We start from the raw sequence: 25,156 nt of genomic DNA, 5'->3' as shown, positions 1-25,156 counted from the left end.
TGGACAGAGCTTGACATCATGATGGTTTACCTTGCATTAAAACCCTTGTCCTATTCTATACTTCCATTTACCTCTTCTTTTTTCCTTTTCTCTCTCCTCATGCATCATTTTTTCTCTCACCACTTTGAGGAAAGATTTCATCACCCAACAAAATTCTATTCTGTTAGCCTCCTTTGATGCTACGCATTCAGTGGATTCAGTTGCAACAAACCCATGTGCAGCCACCGGAATCAGTCCCAGCACATTCACGGAGACTACCGGTGACCACTCTCAAATATCAATTCTATAAGTACATAAAAGTAATAAGGTTAATTTAGGGATATATGCGTATCTGTGTATGCTTGATTAATTTCTAATGTCTACCGCAGTTATATGTAATCACGTTGCACCCTTAATCGCAACATATCACAAGAGATATTCTGTTGAACTTAAATAAATAAAACATACTTCTTAGATGGATATAAAGGATACTTTTCCCTGACTAATTTTCCTTTACAATATTACATCCCATACAAAACCGTGGTAATGACTGCAGAAAAATTCCCCAAAGAAGAACCTCTAAAAGGAAGCAAAATGTGATCTCATCCAAAAGTTTTGTCACTACTCCTGAAGTTTGTAAATGAGTCAGCAAAACTTTCAAATTCTTCCAGTCAGTGAGAGATGCCTGAAATGGGCCAGACCCTCGAGGGCCCGTTGGCCCAGCCCTTAAACTGTGGAAGTGTCAAGGTGATGGTATTGGCTCGGTGGAAGCATGGGAGCCATTTGGAGTGCATGTACTTGGATTTTCTCCATGGCGGGACGTGGAGTCCGTTCTGTCGCAAAGACTTTTGTGCTGCTGAACACAGGAGGGAGACCACCTTCTTAAGCTTCTCATCATTTTTTGTAGGCTGAAGTGGGCCTTGCCAGTTCAAATTGGGCCTTGAAGTCTACATCCACTATTAGCTTGCTTGAAGAAGCACCACCGTTTTCATCTCCTTCCTTCATTATCACTATATACTCGTAATCCCCTACGAGCACAAGAGAAAATTCAATAAAAACCAACGGTTATATGGTTCGTATGGAGTATTAAGTAAGAGAGAGAATCACACCCCCGGGACAGTCCAAAGTTGCAATCCAAGAAGATCTACAAAGAAAAGCATCACAACCATCCATTCTCAGCCTCATCATCAGCCTCTTTTTCACGCTCCCTCTGCTCTTCTCACTTCCAATCTCTCTCACATACTTCATGGCTTTGTCAAGAATCTCCTTCTCAGTGTCTGTGGAGTTTCCAAGAATCTCCTTAAAACCCACACACAAAAAAAAAAAAAAATTGTTGTTAGGTCGTAGACTTGCAGATCGAAAAGAGCTTGAGGAGATACTTACGAACACATTGTACTTAATTACCTCAAGAGTGAGGCACGTGTAGTCTTGGCACAAGGGAGTTGAGGCTGGTATTGCTGGCGTTTCTGATTCAATGAAGTCATGGACCATTTGGATCAGCCGTTCTTCCTCTAAACTACTCATGCCTCTCTTTCGAAGGGGTTAGTGCGACGTAAAGAAGAGACGGTGAAAACTGAAAATACAACAAGAGCAAATAAAAAGAGACGTGTAAATGATAATGAAGGCTGGAAGTCCTGTGGTACATTTCTTGGGTGGTGGAAAGAAATAATAATAATTTTTATGACCAGTGATGACAAGAGAGAGGGAGGGCTCTGGTGAGAGGAAGGGAGTTGGTCATGAGCTGGACTGAGTGGAGACATCATACGGAAGATAATTTAATTAAGAACGGAGTTTGCATAAAACTTCTCTCTTTTACCTCTCATTACAGGTTTTTTCTTTTCTTTTTTTAAAGAGGTTATTTTTTTAAAGGGACAAACTATTAAATTCACTTCCAAAATTTACTTTCAGAATTATATATATACGCACACATGGGTTAGTTACGGATAAACTCCTTGTAATATCACTCAATTGTAGATGGACTGGACAAACACCTCCGCTACAACTGAAACAATTATTGGTATGTGATAGTTTAAAAGTGAAATATTTTATTGGAATAATTACGAGTACTTTCTTCAAGCACGATATTTTTGTAGGACAAATGTCAGAATGGTTTGAAATATATTGCAACAATCAAGAAATATAAGTTATGCATTTTGATGATAGACTATTATTTACATATTTTAAAACTTACTATTATTAGTTAATAAGTATTTACTTTAATATTAATTTATGTTGAATAACTACTGTTAGACAATAATAAATTATTATAATAATAATTGTAATTTTTAAATTTTATTGGAAATATTATTATAATAAAAATCCAAAAACACGAAGTTTTCCTATGTTTTCTTTTTTTATCAATCTACCAAATGTCTTTCCCTTATCTCTTGGTTGAAGTAACTTTTAATATAGTATGGAGTTGTAATTTTTTTAATTTAAGTTAATTATAAAATTCTAATATTTGATTAAAAAAATAAAATAATATATTAACATACGGTTATAAAAAGGGTGATGTAATTTTATGTTGTGGTTGAGGAGGAAGAAGAAACGAAATATGAAAAATAAAAATGTAAACAAAAGAGCTCTGGTGTTTTACCACCTAGTTCTACTCTATGAAAATCACCCTCGATGATGGGGAATTTTCCTTGTATAACTAGTTATTAACTCTAACAAAGAGTTGTATGTTTTATGCACACATAGTGCAACATAAAATTCCTTAAGTTGGTTTTGAGAACAAAGTACTATGCAAGGCTCATGATAACTCATCCTTGCTAACATGCTCCTAAGGCTCTCTTCCTAGTTTTTTTATTGAGATCTTTGTGGGGGTTATTGGTTGGTGCAATTTTGGGGTAAGTAAGATAATTTTTAGGATTTTACTTTATAGTGTTATTCATTGGGACAATAGGATTGAGATTTCACTTTAAGATGTTATTCATAGAGATAATGAGATTGAAACAACTACCCCCACTTTTCCAAAATTATACCACTTCTATAAAAACTTTTGGGAAAAATGTGTCGAGGTCCCAAAAACAGAAACATCATGTGACGAGACCCCTTGTATTTTCCCCCAAGTTGATAAGCCCCAACAAGTAGCGTTTAATATTTCCGAGCCCCTCCACGTTAGCGGTATACAAAAGAGCAATTGTATTATGTAAAAAACCCGAGTTTGCCCTTCTCTTTCGTCCCCATACGCACATCCCATTAAATGCAAACTGTTGTAAGAAATGGAGGAAACTTCCCCTCTATCATGAGCAATAATTATTTAGTTCTCCATTACTCTTTCCTCAGACGAAAATTCTCTCCATTACTCTCTATATATTACTCCTCTTTGTCCTAAGTTTGATCCAATACTCTTACCTCCACTTCATAATGACTGAAAAGGACATCATCTACATTGTCGCTTTGGAGATAGAGCAGTATTCATGAATATTAACCCTTCAACCACCATTCTGGATCTAAAATTTGATGTGTCGGAGAAGTTAGATCTTCCATATAATTCATTAAGTTTGTCATACAAGGATGAAACAAATGGAAGCTTCAAATTCCCCAATGAAAACGAAGATGATCTGTCATCTATGGTGGAGCATTGTCATAACAGAGGATTAAAGGAGGTTCACATGCAAGTTTTCAAAAGTCCACAACAACGAGCAAGTTCGACAAGACATGTAGCGATAAGGATTTTTTTGATGCTAAGACCAATATTCACGACGTTAATTATAAAATCGGTTAATGTTAGTTCATGCTAGTTCCATGTTTGGTGTAATTGGATTTTAGCTCTGATTTGAGCGTATGTTAGCTCTAATCGATTTCATGTCAGTTCTAACCGCTGTGAATTCTAGTTACAGCTCTATACGTATGAAGGAGGTTCATGCTAGTTCTTGTTCTACGTGAATGTATTAAACATGTTAGTTCTAATAGATTTATTGTTAGCTATAATCTATTAATTATTAGTTCCAATTGACTTATTGTTAGTTCTAATCGATTTACTATTAGTTCTAATTCAAATTTTGTGTTAGATCCAATATGTTAGTTCTAAACGATTTCGTGTTAGTTCTAATTGAAATCTTATTAGTTCAATTATATTCCATGACAGTTCTAACACAAACAGTTGTTGTTTTTACTTTTTTCTTGTTTGTGTTATTTGTTGATGTTTCTATTATTTAGTTTATGATTATTTGTTTATGTTCTTTATATTTGCAGCGCTTCCAGCCGTATGAACTCAAAAAGTATAGAGTGTGGCCTGCCTTTGTCGACGCCCGCATGTATTTCGGATAGGATTCCCAATGACAATCCTTCCGGAGATAATGTTCTAATGATTGATGACATGATTAGCAGATCATTGAGGATTCCTGTTTGGTGGCACACTGCTTTAATCGGTGAGGGACAATGGTTTGAGAGTGCGAATGAATCAATATTGGCTTTGTTATACTATTCCATGGCCAAAACATTTAAGTACTTGTTTTGTTATACTATTCCATGGCCAAAACATTCAAGTACTTGTTTGCCAAGAATGAACTGAAGCGTATTCAAGTCGTTTGTTAGTTCAAGGAAGCCTAAAATTACCCATGGATGTTATTTTCCTCTCCAAAACAAAATGAGAATAGACTTGAAATCAAAACCTTCATGGACAACCACACTTATTGGAATCATAGCAATAACGTAGGTCAATCTAAGGCCTCTCGATAATTCATTGCGACCCAATTACTACCCACGTTAAAGGTCTGACCGGATTTACGACCTATCGACGTACAAAAGGAGTTTCTAAGTTCGTTTACTACCCACGTTAAAGGTCTGACCGGATTTACGACCTATCGACGTACAAAAGGAGTTTCTAAGTTCGTATGGGCTTAGGGTCGATTATAGATTTACGACCTATCGACGTACAAAAGGAGTTTCTAAGTTCGTATGGGCTTAGGGTCGATTATAGTAAGATATGGTAGGATAAAGAAAGAGCACAAGAGCAACTATATGGTGATGCCCTTGAGTCTTACGATCAATTACGATGGTAAAAGAATATAATATCTATAATATACACACTAATTTCATTTATGTTACGCTGTATATATTAATTTGAAAAATGTTTTTCCTAACACCCAATCTTCAATGGTCTAGGTATGTAGAAGAGGTTAAGAAGACAAACTCAGGTAGCTACATTCATGTTGAACAACATAAGGGGAGGTTTTCAAAGCTATTCATCTGCTATGCCGCCTGCATAAATGATTTTTTAAACGATTGTAGACCACTTATATTTTTGGATGGTACCTTTCTGAAAGATCGATTCAAATGTATACTCCTCAGCACCGTGGAATATGATGAAAATCAGAGGATATTTCCATTAGCCTATTGCATTTGCGATCAGAAAAATACCATCAACTGGAATTTGTTCTTACAAGGTTAGTTCTAACATGGGTCATGTTAGTTCTGTTGGCCTTCTTTTTTTGATGTTGTTTAACAAACAATTTACCACTAATGTTGTTTGTCTAGTATTTGTGTTTTCTTATTTATTATAGACAAACAACGAGTTGAAAGATGGATGGAATAGAGCTTCAACGATCATATCCAAAGGAGGTTGGCGGAATATCGGTGAAGCCTATACAATTCAAGTTCAAGATCCAAGTTTAGCTTCATCCGCAACGTGCACCAAGTTGAGCTCAATGAAGATCAAGATCAAGCTTGGGTAATTTAGTTTAGGATTTATATTATGTGTGTTATATACTCTAAGCTCAATATCTATACACACACATTTATTGGTTTCTTCGTATATATATATAGTTATATATATATACATAAGTTTTGGTTTCTATGCATATATATAGTTATATATATACATACATGTGTTTTTGAGTTTTCATGTTTATAAATATGAAATCATATATTTCATATTTACTACTGTGTTTTTGAAAACATTGCATAGAATATGTAATTTTGTGAAAATTTTATATTCTTAGTTTTTTGGACTTAACAATAATCATATATATATTTTATTAAGTCTATATAATCATTGTGCAAAGTTTCAAAACATGGTTTAGCCAAAATATCAAAATTCACATGTTTACTTTTTTGTGTTTTGAACTATTTTGCAAAATGATGATTTTTCACAAATGGGAAATGCAATTTGGAAAATTCTTTTTGTAATATGCTCATTTACATGTTTATATACATTTCCCAAATTTTCATTATTTTTGGACTTCATTTGTTATTTTTAACATATTTTCCAAAGCCTCAAAATCAGCTATTAAAACCTAGATCCGGTCGACCGCTCATATGTTAAGTCGGCAGTGGGCAGCAGAGAGTTTGTCGGTCGACCGGTCCGGTCGACCGAGAGCTCCATCGGTCGACCGCACCGGTCGACCGACGATGGTCCAGAACTGCTTCTTCGTGTTTTTGCTCTCCGTCGGTCGACTGACGAAATTTCCGGTCGACCGACAATAGATCCGTTGCTCTTCCAACGGCTATTTTCTGAGCTGTTTGCTGGGGCTGTTTTTGTCTTTTGTTAAGGGTTTTGACTGAGATTTAAAGTGGGTATAAATACCCTATTGCTGCTCTCTTTCAGATGTAATCTAAGAAGTTTTTAAACAAAGTGTTTAAACAAGGGTTTAGGGTTTTACTGTTTGTTTAAGTTTGGGTTTCTGTTTACAAAGGAGAAAGTTTTCACTGCAAATTGAGGAATTCATTCTCAATCCCCTTCATCCTCTTCTTTGTGTTCTTAGAGAAGTTTTCTAACTCATTTCTCTAGCAATTTCATTATTGATTTTCATATTCTTATTATTGCTAGTTTGCTATTTGAGTTAGATTTCATTTTACTCATTGTTACACACACCCACATTGAGCTTTTAGTATTTACATACATAGTATAGTTGTTGAGTGTGAGCTTTTATTGTGTTCTCATCCATAGTTGAGAACAATCATTTGTTATATTATGCTTATTGTGAGATTCACCTTGTAATACACTTGTACACCGAGTGAGAAGTGTGTGGTGAGAGTCGGGGATTGTCCCAAGAGGAGTGGCGTCGGTTGACGAGCCTGTTCGCGGGGAAAATAGCATTCTTCTTCATTGATGATTCCATTGCTATCTTTAAATAACAACTTTTTGGGTTACAAAGATCCGGTCTTTTTATAAGATCCGGTTACAATGAAAATCAAAGAAAAATAAAGAAAAATTACAACTTCTCCTTGTTTGTCGAACGAATCACGAGCTCCTGTTTTGCGGTCGCTCGCTTTGGTGGGTTGTTTGCCTGCCCGGGGTTATTTGCCGTGGACCACCGCGCGATCTAGATCCGAGCAGATCTACGCAGTATAATGGGTATTATTTCACCAAGGAAATAATAGCCGGAGGGATTATTTCACCAAGGAAACAATCGCTCGAATCTCGGGATCAAAGACCAAGCTTTGATCCGGAGTGTAACAACGTAGATATGAGATCTCGATCCCCTCGAACTCCTGCCTTTTGTGAAGCGGGTGCTCGCCAAGAATCAGATCTGGACGTCCAAGTCTTCAAGCCTTCAAAAACTCCAAGATGAGGTCTCAATCCGGCAGAGTTTCAGCTCTCCAAAAGTTCTTCCAAAAAGTCCTCTAAAATGATGAATGACCCCGCCTATTTATAGGCAACCAGATCTGTGCATTTGGCACAGATCTGGGCGGCCACCTCAGGGTGGCTCGGCTCATCCTCTAAAATGATGAATGCCCCCGCCTATTTATAGGCAACGAGATCTGTGCATTTGGCACAGATCTGGGCGGACACCTCAGGGTGGCTCGGCTTTGGCCTTTCGGTTCTTGTATCCGCTTCGTCCGTGATTCGGTTACGCGGTTGATTGGTCTAAAATCGATTCGTTGACTTGATTCCTGATTTGGAAGTCTGGATCCCGTTTAGGCAGTAAATCGTCTTTGGTGTCTGAGTTCGAATCCGTTATATGGTTGGATGACTCATTGACCCTCTAGACCATTGATTTGATTCCGCACACGAGTGGATTCATTCCGTCGTTCACGTGCGGTTTGTCAGCTTCGTAGCCTTGTTAATCCGCTTCGTTGCGTGTCACTTGGCTTCGGTGTTGTGGACTGACGTTCGTGCTTAGATACGTCGCCCGATGGTTCATTAGTTCGTGTTGAGCCGTGTTAAGGGACCTATAAGCAATTTTATATGCCTACAGATACCCCCTCCAAAGTTTTCCAGTCTCGTTCTTTTATAGAAGAGTCTGGAATACTTTGGATATGACTGTCCCAACCTTCAATCGGTGTAACGGGCTCTTGGAATGGCTTCTATTCTCGATTCCTTCAATCCTCCAGGCTATTCGGTGCTTTGTCGAATGCTTGAGAGGGTTCCGGTGCTACATTTATTGCCTGACAGTTTGTCGGAATTTTGAATTTGAAGTCGATTCTTAATTTCCTGGCTTTTTAGCTCAAATTAGTTGCTTCAACATGGAATTGACCATCGGTTGACGGCTTTGAATCTTCATTGTGACGCGTTGTCCGGCGTTTAACACAGTTTATACTCGTAAGTATTTTGGAGTCTACACAGTTTAAGCTCTTAAGGAGTTGGAGCGGGGAGGTCTAGTTTATACTCATACACTCCTGGGAGTTATGTTGAGTTATCCTTAAGAATATTTTTAGAAAAATATTCTCCAGAAACTTCTCAACAAAGAGGAGGGAATAGTTTATACTCGTATACCTTATTGGAGTATTCTTTAGGTTCGAATAATCTGAACCGGCCCAAAAAATGTGCCAAAAAGGCAGTATTTGGGTTCAAAAATCTCTCCGACCCTTCCAAATATATGGTAGAGGGGTTAAATAGGTGAAGGACTGAACCGTAGGTTGATCAAAAGTCGTTTCAATGCTTAATTCAGCTCCAATTTGAATTCTGGTTCAAATTTGGTTCAAACTGGTTCAATTTGGCTCAAACTGGCTCATTCTGGTTCAATCTGGCTCAATTTGGCTCATTCTGGTCTGGTCTGGTCCAGCCAGGCTCAATCTGGCTCAATTTGGCTCATTCTGGCTCATTCTGGCTCATTCTGGCCCATTCTGGTCCATTCTGGTCCAATCTGGCTTGGTCTGGTTTAGCCCGGTCTGGTCTGGTTCAACCAGATCTGGTTCAAGGCTATAAAAGGGTTCTTTTCTTCTTCTTTTTTCTTTTTCTTTTCTTTTCTCCCTAGGGCCGGCCGAACCCCTCCCCCTCTCCTCTTGATTTCTCTTCCCTCGAGCACCCATTCTCTTTCAAACCTTGATATTTGTCTTAGATCTGGCTTTCCTTTGAATCTTGGACTGAGGAATCTCCCAAAATCTCCAAATAAAAAGTTTCTCTCAGGCCCCTCGAGCGTGTGGTTCAAGTTTCCTTAAAGGGAAAATTCGTGTCTTTCTTTGTTATTGATTCCATTGTCATCTTGAGTTACAACTTTTTGAGTTACAAAAGATCCGGTCTTTTTATAAGATCCGGTTACAATGAAAATCAAAGAAAAATAAAAAGATTACAACTTTCTCCTTATTTGTCGAACGAATCGCAAGATCCTGTTTTGCGGTCTCTTGCTTTGTGTGGGTTCTTTGCCTGCGCCGGGGTTTATCCGTGGACCACCGCGAGATCTAGATCCGATCAGATCTAAGCAGTACGACGGGTATTATTCCACAAAGGAAATAATAGCCGGGGAGGATTGATTCACCAAGGAAACAATCGTCCAAGTCTCGGGATCTAAGACCAAGCTTAGATCCGGAGTACGTCTGCGTAGATCTGAGATCCGGTCCTCTCGAACACCTGCCTTTTTTGGCGTTGACGATCGCTGAGCACCAGATCTGGAAGAGTGAGTCCCCGAAGTCCCAAAGCTCCAATCTTTTTTAAGTTTCGAGTCTTGAATCCGGCAGAGCTTCGCCTCCAAAATTTCCAACCCTTGAACAAATCTCAATCCGGCAGAGTTTCGGCTCTCCAAAAGTTCTTCCAACCCCTCAAAATGAATAATGCCTAGCCTATTTATAGGCACTCGAACCTGTGCCCGTGCACACGTGTCAGAGGTCGGCCACCTCAAGGTGGCCGGCACTGGCCCGAGCCACCTCAAGGTGGCTCGGCTCATGCCGAGCCTTTTTGAGTTGTGTCCGTTTTCCGGTTTTGTCCGTGATTCGGTTGATTGAGACTCTGATTGGTTGATCTGATTTGGCAGTAAGTCGGATTCCTGATTTGGCAGTAAATCCACTTCTGAATTTGAGTCTGAAACCGATCTTGATTCGATCGTGATTCGTCCGAGTATGCCCTTGGTTGGATGACTTGTTGACTCTTCGAACACTTAGCTTGATCCCGCACGCGAATGGACGTATTCCGTTGCTTGCGTGCCATTAGTCAATCTCGTTGCCTCGTTGGTTTGTCGGTCTGTGCCGAGCTGAGCTAAGGGACCTATAAGCAATTTTATATGCCTACAGATACCCCCTCCAAAGTATTTCAGTCTCGTTCTTTTATAGAAGAGTCTGGAATACTTTGGATATGATTGTCCCAACCTTCAGTCGGTGTAATAGGACCTTGGAATGACTTCCGTTCTTGATTCCTTCAATTCTCCAGGCTATGCTGTGCTTTGTCGAATGTCTAAAAGAGTTTCGGTACTGCATTTATTGTCTGACCATTGTCGGAATTTTGAACTTTGAAGTCGGTTCCTGATTTAGCTGACCATCGGTTGTTGGCGTCGAGTCTTTATCTGCAACGCGTTGTCCGGCGTCGTGTTGTTGAGTTATCCTTAAGAATGTTTATAAAACATTCTCCAGGAACTTCTCAACAAAATATAGGGAACAGTTTATACTCATATACTTTATTGGAGTATTTAAGAAGCAGTTTAACCTCATGCACTGTTGGAGGATTGAGGAGCAGTTTATACTCATATACTCTTCGGAGTGTTAAGAAGCAGTTTATACTCGTATACTTTTCGGAGTATTGATTCCTTCGTTGCAACGCATTGATCGGCGTTGGCCTAGGGTTACGCGTTGTCCGGCGTTGACCTTAGGGTTTCGAACGTCGTTGGATGCTCAAGTCACGAGACCAACTAATGGAGCTGATGCGTCAGTGACTCTCGTATTTATAGGATTTTTGGCAAATCCTCAGCCATCAACGGGTTTGATGCGCCTTTACCGACTACCGTTTGAGTCGGGCTAGCATGCGGATTGTTCAAGTCCATTCCGCATGTGACGTTAAGCTAAAAGAGTTAACCCTTTTAGTGCTACGATATTGAATACGTAGACTTCGTCTTTCTTACGGGAATAGACTACCCGGCGACGCGTGTTAGGCGTTGACTTTGGGGTTTTTGGCTAACCCCCAGCCTTCAACGGGTTTGATTAGCCTTTACCGACTACCGTTTGAGTCGGGCTAGCATGCGGATTGTCTAAATCCGTTCCGCATGTAACGTTGTGCTAAGAGAGTGAATTCTCTGAGACTTTGTGCTATGATGTTGAATACATAGGCTTCGCCATTGTTACGGGAATAGGCTACCCGGCAACGTGTATTAGACGTTGACTTATCCCTACTTAGGCTTCGGGATGAGATACCCCAGAATCGAACTCTGGTGTCTTTTTTAATCGGTAAAAGATGTCAGAAATCGGTCGACCGGTCCGGTCGACCGATCCGATGACCTTTCTTCACTATGTCTCCAGAGTGTTGTCGGTCGATCGATACGGTCGACCGAATTTCTCAACCCTTAATCGGTCGACCGTGCCGGTCGACCGATGAGTCTCTGGATGTTTTGTCAAAACTCCTTAGCTGCTGGCGGTCGACCGATTTTTTCGGTCGGTCGACCGAAGGTATTTTTCGGTCGACCGATATTTTCTTCGGTCAACCGATTTTTGCCTCTGTTCAGCCGCGATTTTTTTAAAACGGTCGTTTGCCTCGAACCCTGTGCTTTCACTTGTTAGTGATTGGCACAGTCTGTGATGAGGGTCTGAAGAAGAGATTATTATCTCATTTGGGTAGATTTGTTTTTGTTTTAAAATGATTTAAACTCTCCTATAAAATCCCCAGACCTCTTCTTCTTCCTCCAAGCCCTAACGTTTGAAAACCAGAGAGCTTTTTCTGTTTCCCGAGAAAATTTTCAAAACTCTGTTTTTCTCTTTGTTTCAAGTGTGTTTCACTTCCCAGCTTCAATACTCTTCTCTTTGCTATAGGGGCTTGTGTAAAGAGAGGTTCTTGCTTGTTTTTTCTTCTGCTGCTGTGTGTTTGAGATCTGTGGAGATCTACTGTGAGGGAGTGTGATCTGTGAGATCAAACTGTGTAGCGAGAGAGAGATCTTGTGGGATCGCTGTGTAGACGAAGTTCCGGCTTCCAAACCGGATGTGTTAGTGGATTTCTCCTCGAGAGTGGGGAGCGGGGACGTAGGTCAGCGGGCCGAACCTCGTTAACACATCGCGCGTCAAGGATAACGATTCCTAACTCTATCTCTTTCTATTTGATTGCACTTCTGTTTTGTGGTTTGCTTGTGCTGAGTTTTAAATTGCATATTAGAGCCTCTTGACCCTAATCACCCCCCTCTAGGGTCCAACAGAGGGTGCTAATGAAGGACTAGGTGATGAAAATGAGGCCACTGAGGAAGCTAAAATTGATGACAAAGAGGGGCTTGTGAATGTAAATGTAGAGAATGAGGATAAGAATTTTGAGTTTCAACTTAGTGATGGTGACTATGATGTTGCTGATGAGGAGGATGTTGAGTTAGAGAAAGAAGTAGATGCTACAACACAAGCAACAACTAAGGTGAACATGAATGAGATGTTTGATGATATACCTTAGATGGATGAACAATCAGATGATGAGACTAAAGAGTTGGTGAGTATACAAGGCTCTTATGACGAGGAAATCCAATATCCAGAATTCATTGAGGATAAAGATTTTGACAAGTCTGATGACTTGATATTGGGTTTGAAATTTTCTTCCAATGAGGTTTTAAGAAGAGCTCTTAAGTTGCATGCAATAGAAAAATGCTTAGATTTTTACTAGTTGCACAATGATAGCAAGAGGGTCTCCATTTATTGCAAGTATCGATCTAAGTGTGAAGGCCTATTCAAACATGGTAAGAAAGTGAAATGTCCCAATAATTGTCAAGATGTTTGTAAGTTCAAAGTTCATGATGTGAGAATGAATGATGAAGTCACATTTTAAATTAAATCTATGAGGCTCAAACATGACAATTGTGGTGGTTTCAGAGACAAAAACTCCAAAGTCTCATCTGAGTAGTTAGCTACAAGATATCTCATAAAGTGGAAAGATGATCCTGATTGGAAGATGTTTATATCCATTTTAGAGGTGAATAAGGACTATAGGGTTAACATTGGTGGTCCTATAGCATATAGAGCAAGGCGGCTTACCTTTGTGAAGATTCATGGTGTTGCAAGTGTTCAATACAAGAGAATATGGGACTATGAAGCTAAAATTAGGAGGACAAATCCAGGGAGCTTAGCTTTGGTTAGAGTAGTTAATATCAATAGGAACCTATCACAAGTTTTTTAGAGACTATATATATATTTGTTGCATGCAAAGAAGGGTTCAAGACAGGTTGTAGGCTACTTATTGGCCTTGATGGCTGTCATCTAAAAGGTGGTTATACAAGGCAAATCTTCAGTGCTATAAGAAAGGATGGCAATGGCAATATCTACCCTATTGCCTATGCAATTGTTGAAGTGGAGAACAAAGAACCTTGATGTTGGTTTATTGACCAACTAATTATTGATTTGGGTCCAGTGGAGCAACATAGATGGGTTTTCATGTTAGATAAATAGAAGGTAATATTTCTAATACTCTAACTTGTATAATTGATTACATGTATTGGATAGAAAACTAATATTAAGGTGGTAAATATATAAACTAGGAACCATAAGATGTTATATATAACACAAACTAAGAACAATAAAATGTTATATATAACAATAAGATGGTAAATATATATACTCTAACTTGTATAATTGATTATGTGTATTGGATAGAAAACTAATATTAAGGTGGTAAATATATAAACTAGGAACAATAAGATGTTATATATAACAATAATATGTTATACGTATATGTTATAAGAAGTTAAGGTGTTATTTGTATATGTTATGAGAAGTTAATGTGTTATCTGCATATGTTATGAGAAGTTAAGGTGTTATCTGTATATGTTATGAGAAGTTAAGGTGTTAATCATAGAAACTGTATAATGTATTTATAACTTTATGTGTGACATATTTATATATTTTTCCAACGTCAAGCTAATACATTCAAACTTTTAATATTTGTGTAGGGCTTAATTGAAGATTTGAGGATAGTTGTACCTACTACTGAGGTTAGATTTTGTTGTAGGCATATATATGCTAACTTCAAACAAAAATTTGATGGGAAGTCTTTCAAAGATGCTATGTGGAGAGCTTGTAGCACTTCTATAAAAATTGATTTTGATGAGGCAATGAAAATTATCAAGTATATGGATGAGGATGCTTACAACTATCTTATGGCTGACGATCATTCATATTGGAGCTTGCATGCATTCATAAAAAGCACCAAGTCAGATTGTATGTTGAATAATATGTGTGAGTCATTCAACAAAATGATTCTTTAAGAAAGGGACAAGCCTATTCTCACATGTGTGGAGTTTATTAGGAGGATGCTTGTGAAGAGGTTCATTCTCAAACAAGAGAATGCTAAGATGGAGGGGCTTCTAGTGCCAAAGGTATTTAAAAAATTAAATTTCTCAAGCATGAGGTAAGACACTATAAGAATGACTTTGTAAAAAAATTGTAAATTTAAAGTAAAATATAAAGAAGATGATACCTACATATATAGTAGATTTGGGGACAAAAAGATGTGGATTTAACAAATGGCCACTAAGTGGCTTACCTTGCATACATGGAGTTGCAGCTCTGATTAAAATTGGCATGTCTATTGAGTATTTTGTACATGAGGCATATATAAAGGAGACCTATATTCTAGCTTGAACTGAACCCTCCTCAAACAAGAATTATGCTAGGGAGTCTAAAGAAAAGAAGAAGAAGAGAGATTGGAGAGCAAACTGCATCCACCCAAAGGGTGAAAAGGAAAAAATTGCATACCTGATGTAGGAATTGTGGACAAAAGGGGCACATCAAGAAGACTTGCAAAAATCCAACCCAAGCTAATGCTCTACCTAAGAAAGGGCATAGGCCAAAAAGGTTATATCAATGGGGATGTCTCTAATTTTTGTGTATTTTCCAACCATTTTTTTAAAACTTGAATTTGACAACAATAGGTATCTATCTTCATGATATAGGGAACTAGCCAAGAGAGACCACAACAATCAAACACACGAGCTCCCTATGAAAGTGGTCAAGTGATCCAATATTGTCATGTATCTAATAGGGGTCACTTTCACATGATATCTCACATATATTTAATTTTATGTATACTCTCCAAATTTTTTTTTCAAAACTTGAATTTAACAACAATAGGTATCTATCTTCATTGTATAGGGTACTAGCCATGAGAAGCCACAAGAATCCAACACATGAGCTCCTTATGAAAGTGGTCAGGTGAATAAATATTGTCATGTAACTAATATGCCTCAATCTTGATGATATATTATATTTTTCTTCTTGTCTTAATTGCAGATTCCCTCTATGATAACAATCAATCTCTCACAAGTCTTTACACCCACACAAGACTAAACACTAGGTTACTCACCAATTCTAGCAGAAGGAACACCAAATGAGCACATGAGCAAAGTCAGAAATAGGGGTAATGTTTGCATTTCTGTCCCACAAGTGAGGGAGGCCGCAAACAAATGCAACAAGGGGGAAAAAAATACATCAAAGCCTTCACGGAAGCCTTGATTCCTTTTCTTTTTTTTAGAAAATTTTTGTTATTTTTATGGTTTTGGAAACTTATGGTGGCATTTTAAACGTTCAACTTATATTTTGTTAACTATAGGTGTTATTTGTGATATACCTAAACTTAAAAGGTGGTTTATGTACTTGTTGTTAACATTAAAGGTGGCACCTATATTATCGGTTAAATGTTTAGGTTGTTTGTATAAATTTTGTAGTTTGTTTATGATTTTCTTCATAATGATGCTTATACTTCTATTATTATGGCATGTTTGTTATTTGAGTTGTATTTTCTATAAATTTTGCAATTTGTTTATATTTTTGGTGGTAATTGTGAATTTCTTAACATGACAGCTAGTTTATATCAAAATTGTCTTAAGTTTAGGTGGTATATATATCCATTAAGGTTATTAAAGGTGGTATCCATAACAAGTATTAAAGTAAAGGTGGTATCTGGTGAAATTAGTGAGTTTATGTGCATGTTTACTTTGCCTCTATTTATGAGTAAAACTGTGATCATCTGCGAGTGTGTTGTTCATCTTTCATTAGCTATGAGTTTATGCGCTCATATCTCCCATCAGTTGCATGCTCTGTATATGTTTCTATTTGGATAATAGCATAAACACATGAAATGGTGACAAAAAACTACAAACACAACAATGAATTCAATTTAATTTTGCTTTTTTAGATGCAAAATCGTATTTTCATGACAATACATAGGGTAGATTCTACTATATATCACCTATCACAAACATAAGCAATACAATGACAACAATTACAATAGATGCAAAAAAAGTTTGGATTTCTCCTACTAATCTATTGCATCTCCTTCTACATTGAAAGGTTTTTAATTTTTAGTTGATTATTTTCATTTGCAAGCTTCTTCAAATCCTCTTCCATCTCCTCCATCTTTTTGCTCATCTCTAGAAGCTCTTCCTTTATTTTCTTCTTCTTAGCAATTAGCCTATTCATAATTTTTCTTGGCCTCCTAACAATCTCACCATCGTACCACATAAGAAAATTATAACTTTCATCATAAATTGAAGGACTTGAGAAATGACAACTGAAAATTCTTTCCCTTGGTTAGCTTCAATCTTTAAAGTTAGCATTGAAGCCCTCAATTTGCATTTGCACAAATTGTCTATGGATCTTCCATGAGAATATAAAGAAGAACCTGTTGAATATTTTCTAGCCATTGATAACTAAAATAATATCACTCAAAACACTAGGAAAATGTAAGCAAGAACGAAGATGTGGTTTATGGAAGAAGAATAAGAGGAGAAGGGGCTCACCGAACAAAGATCTAGAATATTGGTTGTGGGCATGGTTTAATGTCGGAAGATTGGGTTTAGGGAATAAGAAGAGGAGGGGGCATGTAAGATTCATGTGCCTTCTTTTACCTGGGTTGGGTGGGGTGAGTTAATAGTGTACACGTGTTTTACAAGTGAGGGGTTAGAGGGTATTATGGTCAGGTCACAAAGTTTTTAGGCTAAAAACATAAATATGTGTGACATTGAAAGTCTATTAGCAAGAAAATATAGTATTCATCAAAAAAAACAAAAAAATGTGGTATCCATCAAATTGGGTAAAAATTAAGGTGGTTTTGATGTAAAAACCTAAAAAAATATATGTCTTATGGGTATAAGAAACTTAGAAAACCCCTCCAACGTTTAATATTTACATTATCTTTAAAATTTAGGTTACTACAAAAACCCATTAAATTCAAGACCAATTATTATAGCTTCTTCGTATAAAATTATAGGTTCTTTTAACTTTGTTGGTTTTTTTAACTCATAGGTTTTCCTTCAAACAATGGTTGTTTCAGATTTAGGTTTTGTTTGAGTCGAGGAGGTAAGGAAGACAATCCACCCCATTTGGATAATTTTAGGTGAAATATTCCTTTTACACTAGATTCGCCGCCTAACAATACAAAAATGGGGTGAAACTGAGAAGAAGGAAACTCCATTCACTTCCTCTCTCTTCTCCTCTATTTTGTCGTAACTGCCTATTTTAACTGCTAAGAAGGATTGAATTATTCTTGAAAGATATTCTTAAAATCTATATGTCAAGGAGATTTTATGAAGGAAAATTCTATTGAAGCTTTAAAATTTTTAGAGAATTTATTTGAGAAAACCATACAATGGGAATACTATGATGATAGAGTAACTTCATCAATTCACAGAATCAAATCTAGTTGTCTTTCTCTATAGTTGAACATAGCCTCTAAAGCTAAGATGATGATAATCCTACGTCAATTAGAAGTCCTAAAATCTAAAGAGCGAGCCCCGGCTCAAATCAATCAAGTTTCTCTCTAGGATATTGTAACTATCTATCTTTAGCTCTTGTTTTAGAAGAATATCCTCTCTTGAGAAATAATCAACCACTTGATCAGATAAGCGCTACATTCTAGCATTTTGGAAATGATCCATTTTCTCCAACTTATAATTCGGTTAGAGAAATCATCCTACCTTTGCACTAAATCAGACAAATTTCTTAAGAAATTAAAATTTCACTCCTTCTTTGGTTCAATAATTTTCTAGGGAAAGCACAAGTCCATTCAACACTCACAGTAATTCCAACCAAATTCTTCATATCTCAATCAAACTCCTCCAAATTAATATGTTCCATCAAATTTTGATCATGGGAAATGATTCAATGTCTTAGAGAAAGGTCTGGAAGCCATGATAAAAGTATCTAATCAGACCACCAACATGTTGATTCTGTTATCTAACACTCCGAATTCTTTTATGCAAACAATAGGTCAATTTTTAAATTTCAACACTCAAGCCATAGCTAAAGTAGAAACTCAATTAGGAAAACTAGACAGTGCTGTGAGAGAGAGAAAGAAAGAAATTTTTTTGAGTCAATCAATTGCAAATCCTAAATACACTGGATTGAGTTCATCATATCCGGCTCAAACAAATGCAATCCACACATTAAGGTCAAGAAAATAGATTGATACTCAAGTTAGAATCACTCATGATCAAGCATCTTCTATCCAATCTATTGGATCATAACAAACACCCCTCCTTCTGATACTCTATTGAATCATCATTCTCTTCTACCTGAAACCGAACCTGAGCTCAATCTAAGATAGGTATAAGCCCATTGTTATTTCTGATCTTAAAATTTATACCAGAGAAGAAGAGTTATAATCTAGGAAAAAAAGAAACAAAAAAATTTATAGAGATCTGGGTTCCTTTCTGTTGTACCAATGGAAGGTCGTTCATGTCTTCTGTCGATGGTTTGATTTAAAGATGATGGGTCTTTAGTTGGTTTCTTCTTTGAGAAAGTGACTATCGCTTGTCTCAAAGAAATTTTTAATGAATGATTGTTAAGATGAAGCTAAATGATTAGCATTCCTCTCTTGAATACAATTGAACAAATCCCTTGCTATGCAAAAGTTTTGAAGGATTTGTACATTAAGAAATGAACCATTTATATTCCCAAGAAAGTCTTACTAGCTGCCAATATCAGTAACATGCTCTCAAATCTCATGCCTTTGAAAACATAAGGCCACTCGATTGTCCTACCATTTCATGTGTCATTGGAACCATCTTCATTGACAAAGCACTTCTAGACTTGGAAGCTAGCATGAATCTTTTTTTATTCTATTTTAACATCTAGGGGTAGGTGAATTAAAGCCAACTAGGTGTACCCTCTAGTTAGCTGATAGATATAAAAAAATTTCTATAGGAGAGAAAGTGGATGCTCTTATCAAGGTAGGGCACTTCGTTTTCATAGTTTTGGAGACGCATCACATTTCTAATCTCAGATGTCAGATACTTCTCATTTTAGAAAGACTATTCTTAGCAACTTTCAATGTTCTGATCAACTATACTGATCAAATAAAGTTGTCCATTGAGAATATGATTGTTGGTCTTAATATTTTTAATCGGGGGAACCAGCTAACTGATTCATCAGATCAATCCCTAGAATTAAACTACATTTAGAAAAATTTGAGTGAATAGTTCGAAGAGGAGAGGGGGTCAGATTTGAGCTTTGAGGAGATCTTTGGTGTTAAATTCATAATACTAGATGAGTTTGAATCAGAACTAGTTTTCATAGAGTTAGACACAAGTTTCTCTGCTATTAGATTTGAAGAACTTTTTGCTACTGAGCTTAGTTTCCAAGCAAAAATAGAACAATCAGCATATCATACCTCAACTATGAATCTTAATGTGATGCCCCCGGGTTCACACAAGGTTGCAGTTCAAGGTGAATTCAATGATGTTAAACCTACCATGCACCCATACTGTGCAATAACATGTTTTACCATCACAGAAGTATCTCTCTAGTGCAATCAAATAAAATAGTACAGGTACAAGGAGATATAAAAGATGAATACAAGAAGTTAAGCATAGAAATAAAGATAAATCTCAGAAATGATCTAGTCTCAACTGATATAAAAATAAAGATGTCGAACAATCAGATACAAATGATCCATAAACTCAACTACAGGAGTCAACTGAAAATACATATGTTCTCAACTCTTAAAATAAAATGCAAAACTAATAATCAACTAGAAAAATAAACTAAACATATGTGATGTAGGAACTACTACAAATAACTGACGGCGACTATGTTGAAAGTTCATCAACCTGTGACTCTTCGAAACTCTGCTCTGCTGCCTAAAAAGAAGTGAAAACCACAGCATCAGAGCGCTAGTAAGATCATCTCCATCTGACCCCAGGGGAAGGGCTACTAAGTATGATGGAGGCTCTACCTATAAGTACATAGTCTACCTAGATCATTTACCCTGTACTAAATGGGGTTAATACTTAAAAACCCACAACACGAGACTGGTACGTCGAGCGAAATAATCCAACTAAGAAAACCCTCATGTATATACCATATGTTTTAAATTGTGAATCACTAAATATTAACTTCAAAACTAAGAATAAATGAATACAAGAAAACAATACAGTAAATACCACATCAACCATCTCCGAAAATATCATATCAACTCCTCATACTACCCTTAGTAGGCCAAACATATACCGATACACTATCTCGTATAACTAAGTTGTGAAATACCTTCATAATAAATCATATCGTAAGATTAACAACTTTCACCTACACATAGGTTATCATCAAATTTATCAAATCGTCCTTCTCTAGAATTCTCTAACTCATCGCACCCCCGTGCGGACCGTTAGGTAGATATGTCAACTCATTGCATAACCATGTGGACCGATAGATATGTATGTCAATCTCTACGCATATCCATGCGGACCGATAAATAGGTGTGTCAACCTCTGTACATATCCATATGAACTGATAAATAGGTGTGTTAACCTCTACGCATATCCATGCGGACCGATAAATAGGTTCAATGACCTCTGCGCACACTCGTGCGGACCAAAATATTATAAAGGAGTGAAGTCCATCGTGATCTCATTTGCGGACCTAACTAAAGCACTCGGAGTGTAGTCTATCTGCAGTCTCATTGCAGGACCCGACTAACCCCACCCAACAAATTGTAAATATAATATACTATATAGCCATTACTTGTAACGAACGCAACTATTTGGGTATCCTAAATGATGTAATCATGTGTACTCAATCCCCGTACGTGTACTCCTTGAAGTACGCATGAATATCAACTCACGACTTGCACAAAACGTTCACCAAATGAACCCACAAACAAAAGAAACAAGAAAAACAAAATAATGCCTGATTAGTCGACCGATCTAGAGCTTCGCTCGACTGATCAACTGAAAGCACAATGCCGACACCACCTTATCAGTCGACTAACTCACACAGTCAGTCGACTGATCAGGCTGATTCTGCAAGATCTAGCTTTTCGTCTATATTTTTTCAAAATTCGGATTTTTATCAACTTATATTATCAAAAATTGATTCAAAACTCATGAATAACATCAACATGGGTTTATTTAACCAAGATAAATCACTTGTATGCATGGATCTAGGGTTTAGTAATCAAATTAGTCAAATTCTTATTTATTTTGACAAATTAATGTATATTAACCAAAGCTAAACTGTAATTAACATGTTAAAATAAAATCCTATGATCATGACCACATGCTTAACAAATTAAAGAAAAGAATTCTACTGTTTATAGCTTGATTTAAGTTTTAAACATCATAAGTTAAATTCTAACACATTAGATTAACTTTAAGCATGTTTTAAACATCATAAGTTAAATTCTAACACATTAGATTAACTTTAAGCATGAGAATTATCATAATTAACACATAAAACTTGAAACACATTAGATTAACTTTAAGCATGAGAATTATCATAATTAACACATAAAACTTGATTTTTAAACTAGGGAAATGTTTGGACATAGGTGATCTTTCCTCAAACGTCGTGTTGAACTCCAAAACACATGCATGCAAGATTCCTCCTTGACAAGCTTGCAAATCCGGCCTTCATCTCGATAAATGCCTCACGTAAACTCCCAAAAACTCACAGATTAGGGTTGGGTTTGAGAAGGAATGTTGGCTACTGATATCTCAGTTCAAAATGAGTATAAATACTAATGTACACAACTGGGCCTGAAGCCAAACAAAACCGACCCGACACAAACCTGCACGAATTTAGGAAGCCCATCTTTCGACTGACCGCTAGGCACTAGTTGACCGATCGGGTGTCATCGGTTGACCGATCTGCTTAGGCCGGTCGGCCGACCAGAGCGTAACCTGGTCTAGAGGTTTTTTCCTCTGTGCCTGTTTGTGCATGCTTCACTCGTGTACTCTTATATACACACTTATATGTATTTAATCGGTCTCGAATCGATTATCATCATACTTAATTATCAATAAATGATATCTATCATAATATATTTCATTTATTATTATTTATCATATTATATCCAAAATTACAGGGTTTTACACTTAAGTTTAATAAAAAACTTAAAAAAGAGCTGGTTGTGTTAGAATAAGCTTTTATTCTTATGGGACCTGAGTTTAAATTTGAGATTTGCTTTCTGTTTGATCAACACTAAAAATTTAAAATACATACCCCCCCTTTACCTACCTTCAAATATTATAAAATTTTAAAAAAACTCGACATGTATAGAACTTAAGCACATCATTGAGTTTATCATTCTAGACTTATTTAAGGGTAGGATTTTTAGCAATAAGGTAGCATTTGATATATAATTCAAGCTTTTCATCGTAAAACTTTTATTCTACATCTCTACACTTCATCTCATAATAACAAGAAAAGAAGAAGAATTTATTTATTTCTCATTTGAGAGTTTCTTGTTATTTTATAAAAAGAAAAAATAAAATAGAAAAAGAAGAAAAAGAAAAAATTTGAAAGAAAAATATGGTTAAAAATGTGAATTTTTTGACTATATTCTCCTTATACCAAATGTAATAGATTTTTATTATTTTATCATTATTCAATATCGACTGAATAAATGTAAGTGCATCATTTCCTATCTTCTTTGACTTGTGCATCATATAGTTATGAACAAAGCAAAACTTAGGTATAGAGGTGAGACTGATAATTTTTTCTCTTTATTTTCATCTTTTCTATTCATTTCATCCTTTCTTTTATCTTCTTTCCTTTTGAAAAACAATATCACTTGCCAACTTGATAAAGTCAATTAGTAGTTGATTTACTTGATAAAATTTTTAAACTTTCTAATTCGTAGTTAGTTTTATACTCAAGTTAACCTTTTATGATAACTTTAAATAGTCTTCTTAAGAAATGATTCTCAAAGTAGTATTCTTCACTAAAGTCCAAACTTATACTTTTAATTAAAGTAATGAAATTTTTGTATGTTCAACTTAGAGTAGAAAACATTTTTTCAAAATTCTCATGATCCAAATATTTTTCAAAACAGACACACGCGTGCACGCACACACAGATGTCAATTAAAAAAAGTTCTACAAAGAAGAACGCAAAAAATGAGCACCAATGAAAAGTTTCTTAAAATTCAAGGTGATTCTATTTTACTAAACCTAAGTTGATCGAGTGATTAAGACCGAGGAGTATTCTTATACTTAATGACCTAAACTCGTTACATGGTCACTTAGAAAGCCCGATAAAGTAGAGCAAAATCATAAAGAATAAAGAAAGATATATAAAAAAATAAGAAAAGGGAAAAAGATTATATTTATATATATATTCTTCAAAAAGAATTTGATCAAGATGCTTGAAAATTGTATGAAACAAAGAGTTAATATGTTCTTTTCAAAAATTTTTATTAAAATTTTAAGTTGGACTTGATTTGTATAACTATAATGAAAGGATATTCCAAGAAATTTATTTTAAAATTATAATAAAAATATTATCTTTAGTTAAAATTAGTTTAGATTAGATTGTTTAAATATATCAAGTGAATTAATTATACATTGACTTCTTTAAATTGGCAAGTTGGCAGAGTTTTTTTGGTATATTCACTGTAAACCTTCACGAGACTACAACTCGTCCTCTAGGATTACCTAGGGGCCAAAAGGCATCTTGTATGTGCTAAATATGACCATGATTCATGTAAAAGTGAGCTAGGGTTTTCTTTCTTTTTTTCATTTTCTTTCTTTGTTAGAGTAGTAGCAAAAGTTTAGGTGTGTGGTAATAGATTGTCACATTTTATTACACTTTTATACCCTTATTTTCTATTTTATTTGAATAAATATATTACTAATAACACTTTTTATCCTATTTATAAGAAATGAAGAATTAATGAATAAAAGCCCATAAGAACTAAATTCTCTTATTTTTAGGGGTTTTTATTTCTACCCCTCAATTTGTTTACTCAACTTTACATATAAACCCAATCACTATTGCTTGTATTCTTAAACCCAATTATCTTTTTATTTTTGCCTTTAAACCTAATTTCCAAAATACAGTAGGTAGAGCACTTGTATTTCTACACAAACATGGTAAAAACCCTAAAATACCCCTTTCAATACCCCCACTTAAACCAGTACCTCTCTCTCTCCTCTTCTTCCCCCTTTTCAACTCTGAGCCCTAACTGAAAAAACAAATTTCCCCCTTTCTTCCTCGTCACCATATGGTGTCCGTCACCTCCATCCTTGCCTTCACCGTCTCCATCAGCACTTATCAGCTCTCATTGATGCCTCCTTTCTTCCCGATCGTTGTCTGGTGTCTATCGCAATCTGGTGTCTGTTGCCTTCATCCTTGCCTTCGCTATTTCCATCGCCATCTCTATCGACACTTATCAGCTCTCGTTGATGCCTCCATTCTTGCCTTCACCATCGCTGTCACCGTCGCCATCTTGTGTTTTTCGCTGTCGTCGTCTTGTGTCCGTCACCGTCTCGTGTCCGTTCTTAGCTCTCGTCGATGCCTCTGTCCTTGCCTTTGGCTCCATATGTGCTGGTGAGCTCCATGAACCATTTTTTGCTACTATAATTTGTCCAGTGAAGCCTTCTCATCAAAGAAATCCTCTCTCTCTATAATA

General features: G+C 36.4%; 1 protein-coding gene across 1 annotated transcript; it reads right to left on the bottom strand.

Moving 5' to 3' along the window:
- Positions 874–1,623, bottom strand: LOC109847702. The gene is made up of 3 exons (XM_020416933.1): positions 1,384–1,623; positions 1,089–1,278; positions 874–1,007 (listed from the first exon to the last, which is right to left on the bottom strand). The coding sequence occupies exons 1-3, from the start codon at positions 1,501–1,503 to the stop codon at positions 874–876; spliced, it is 444 nt and encodes a 147-aa protein (XP_020272522.1). The 5' UTR covers positions 1,504–1,623.

Source organism: Asparagus officinalis, chromosome 7, assembly GCF_001876935.1.
Source record: "Asparagus officinalis chromosome 7, Aspof.V1, whole genome shotgun sequence".
Lineage (NCBI taxonomy): Eukaryota > Viridiplantae > Streptophyta > Magnoliopsida > Asparagales > Asparagaceae > Asparagus > Asparagus officinalis.
This window is presented reverse-complemented; position numbering and strand designations above follow the sequence as displayed.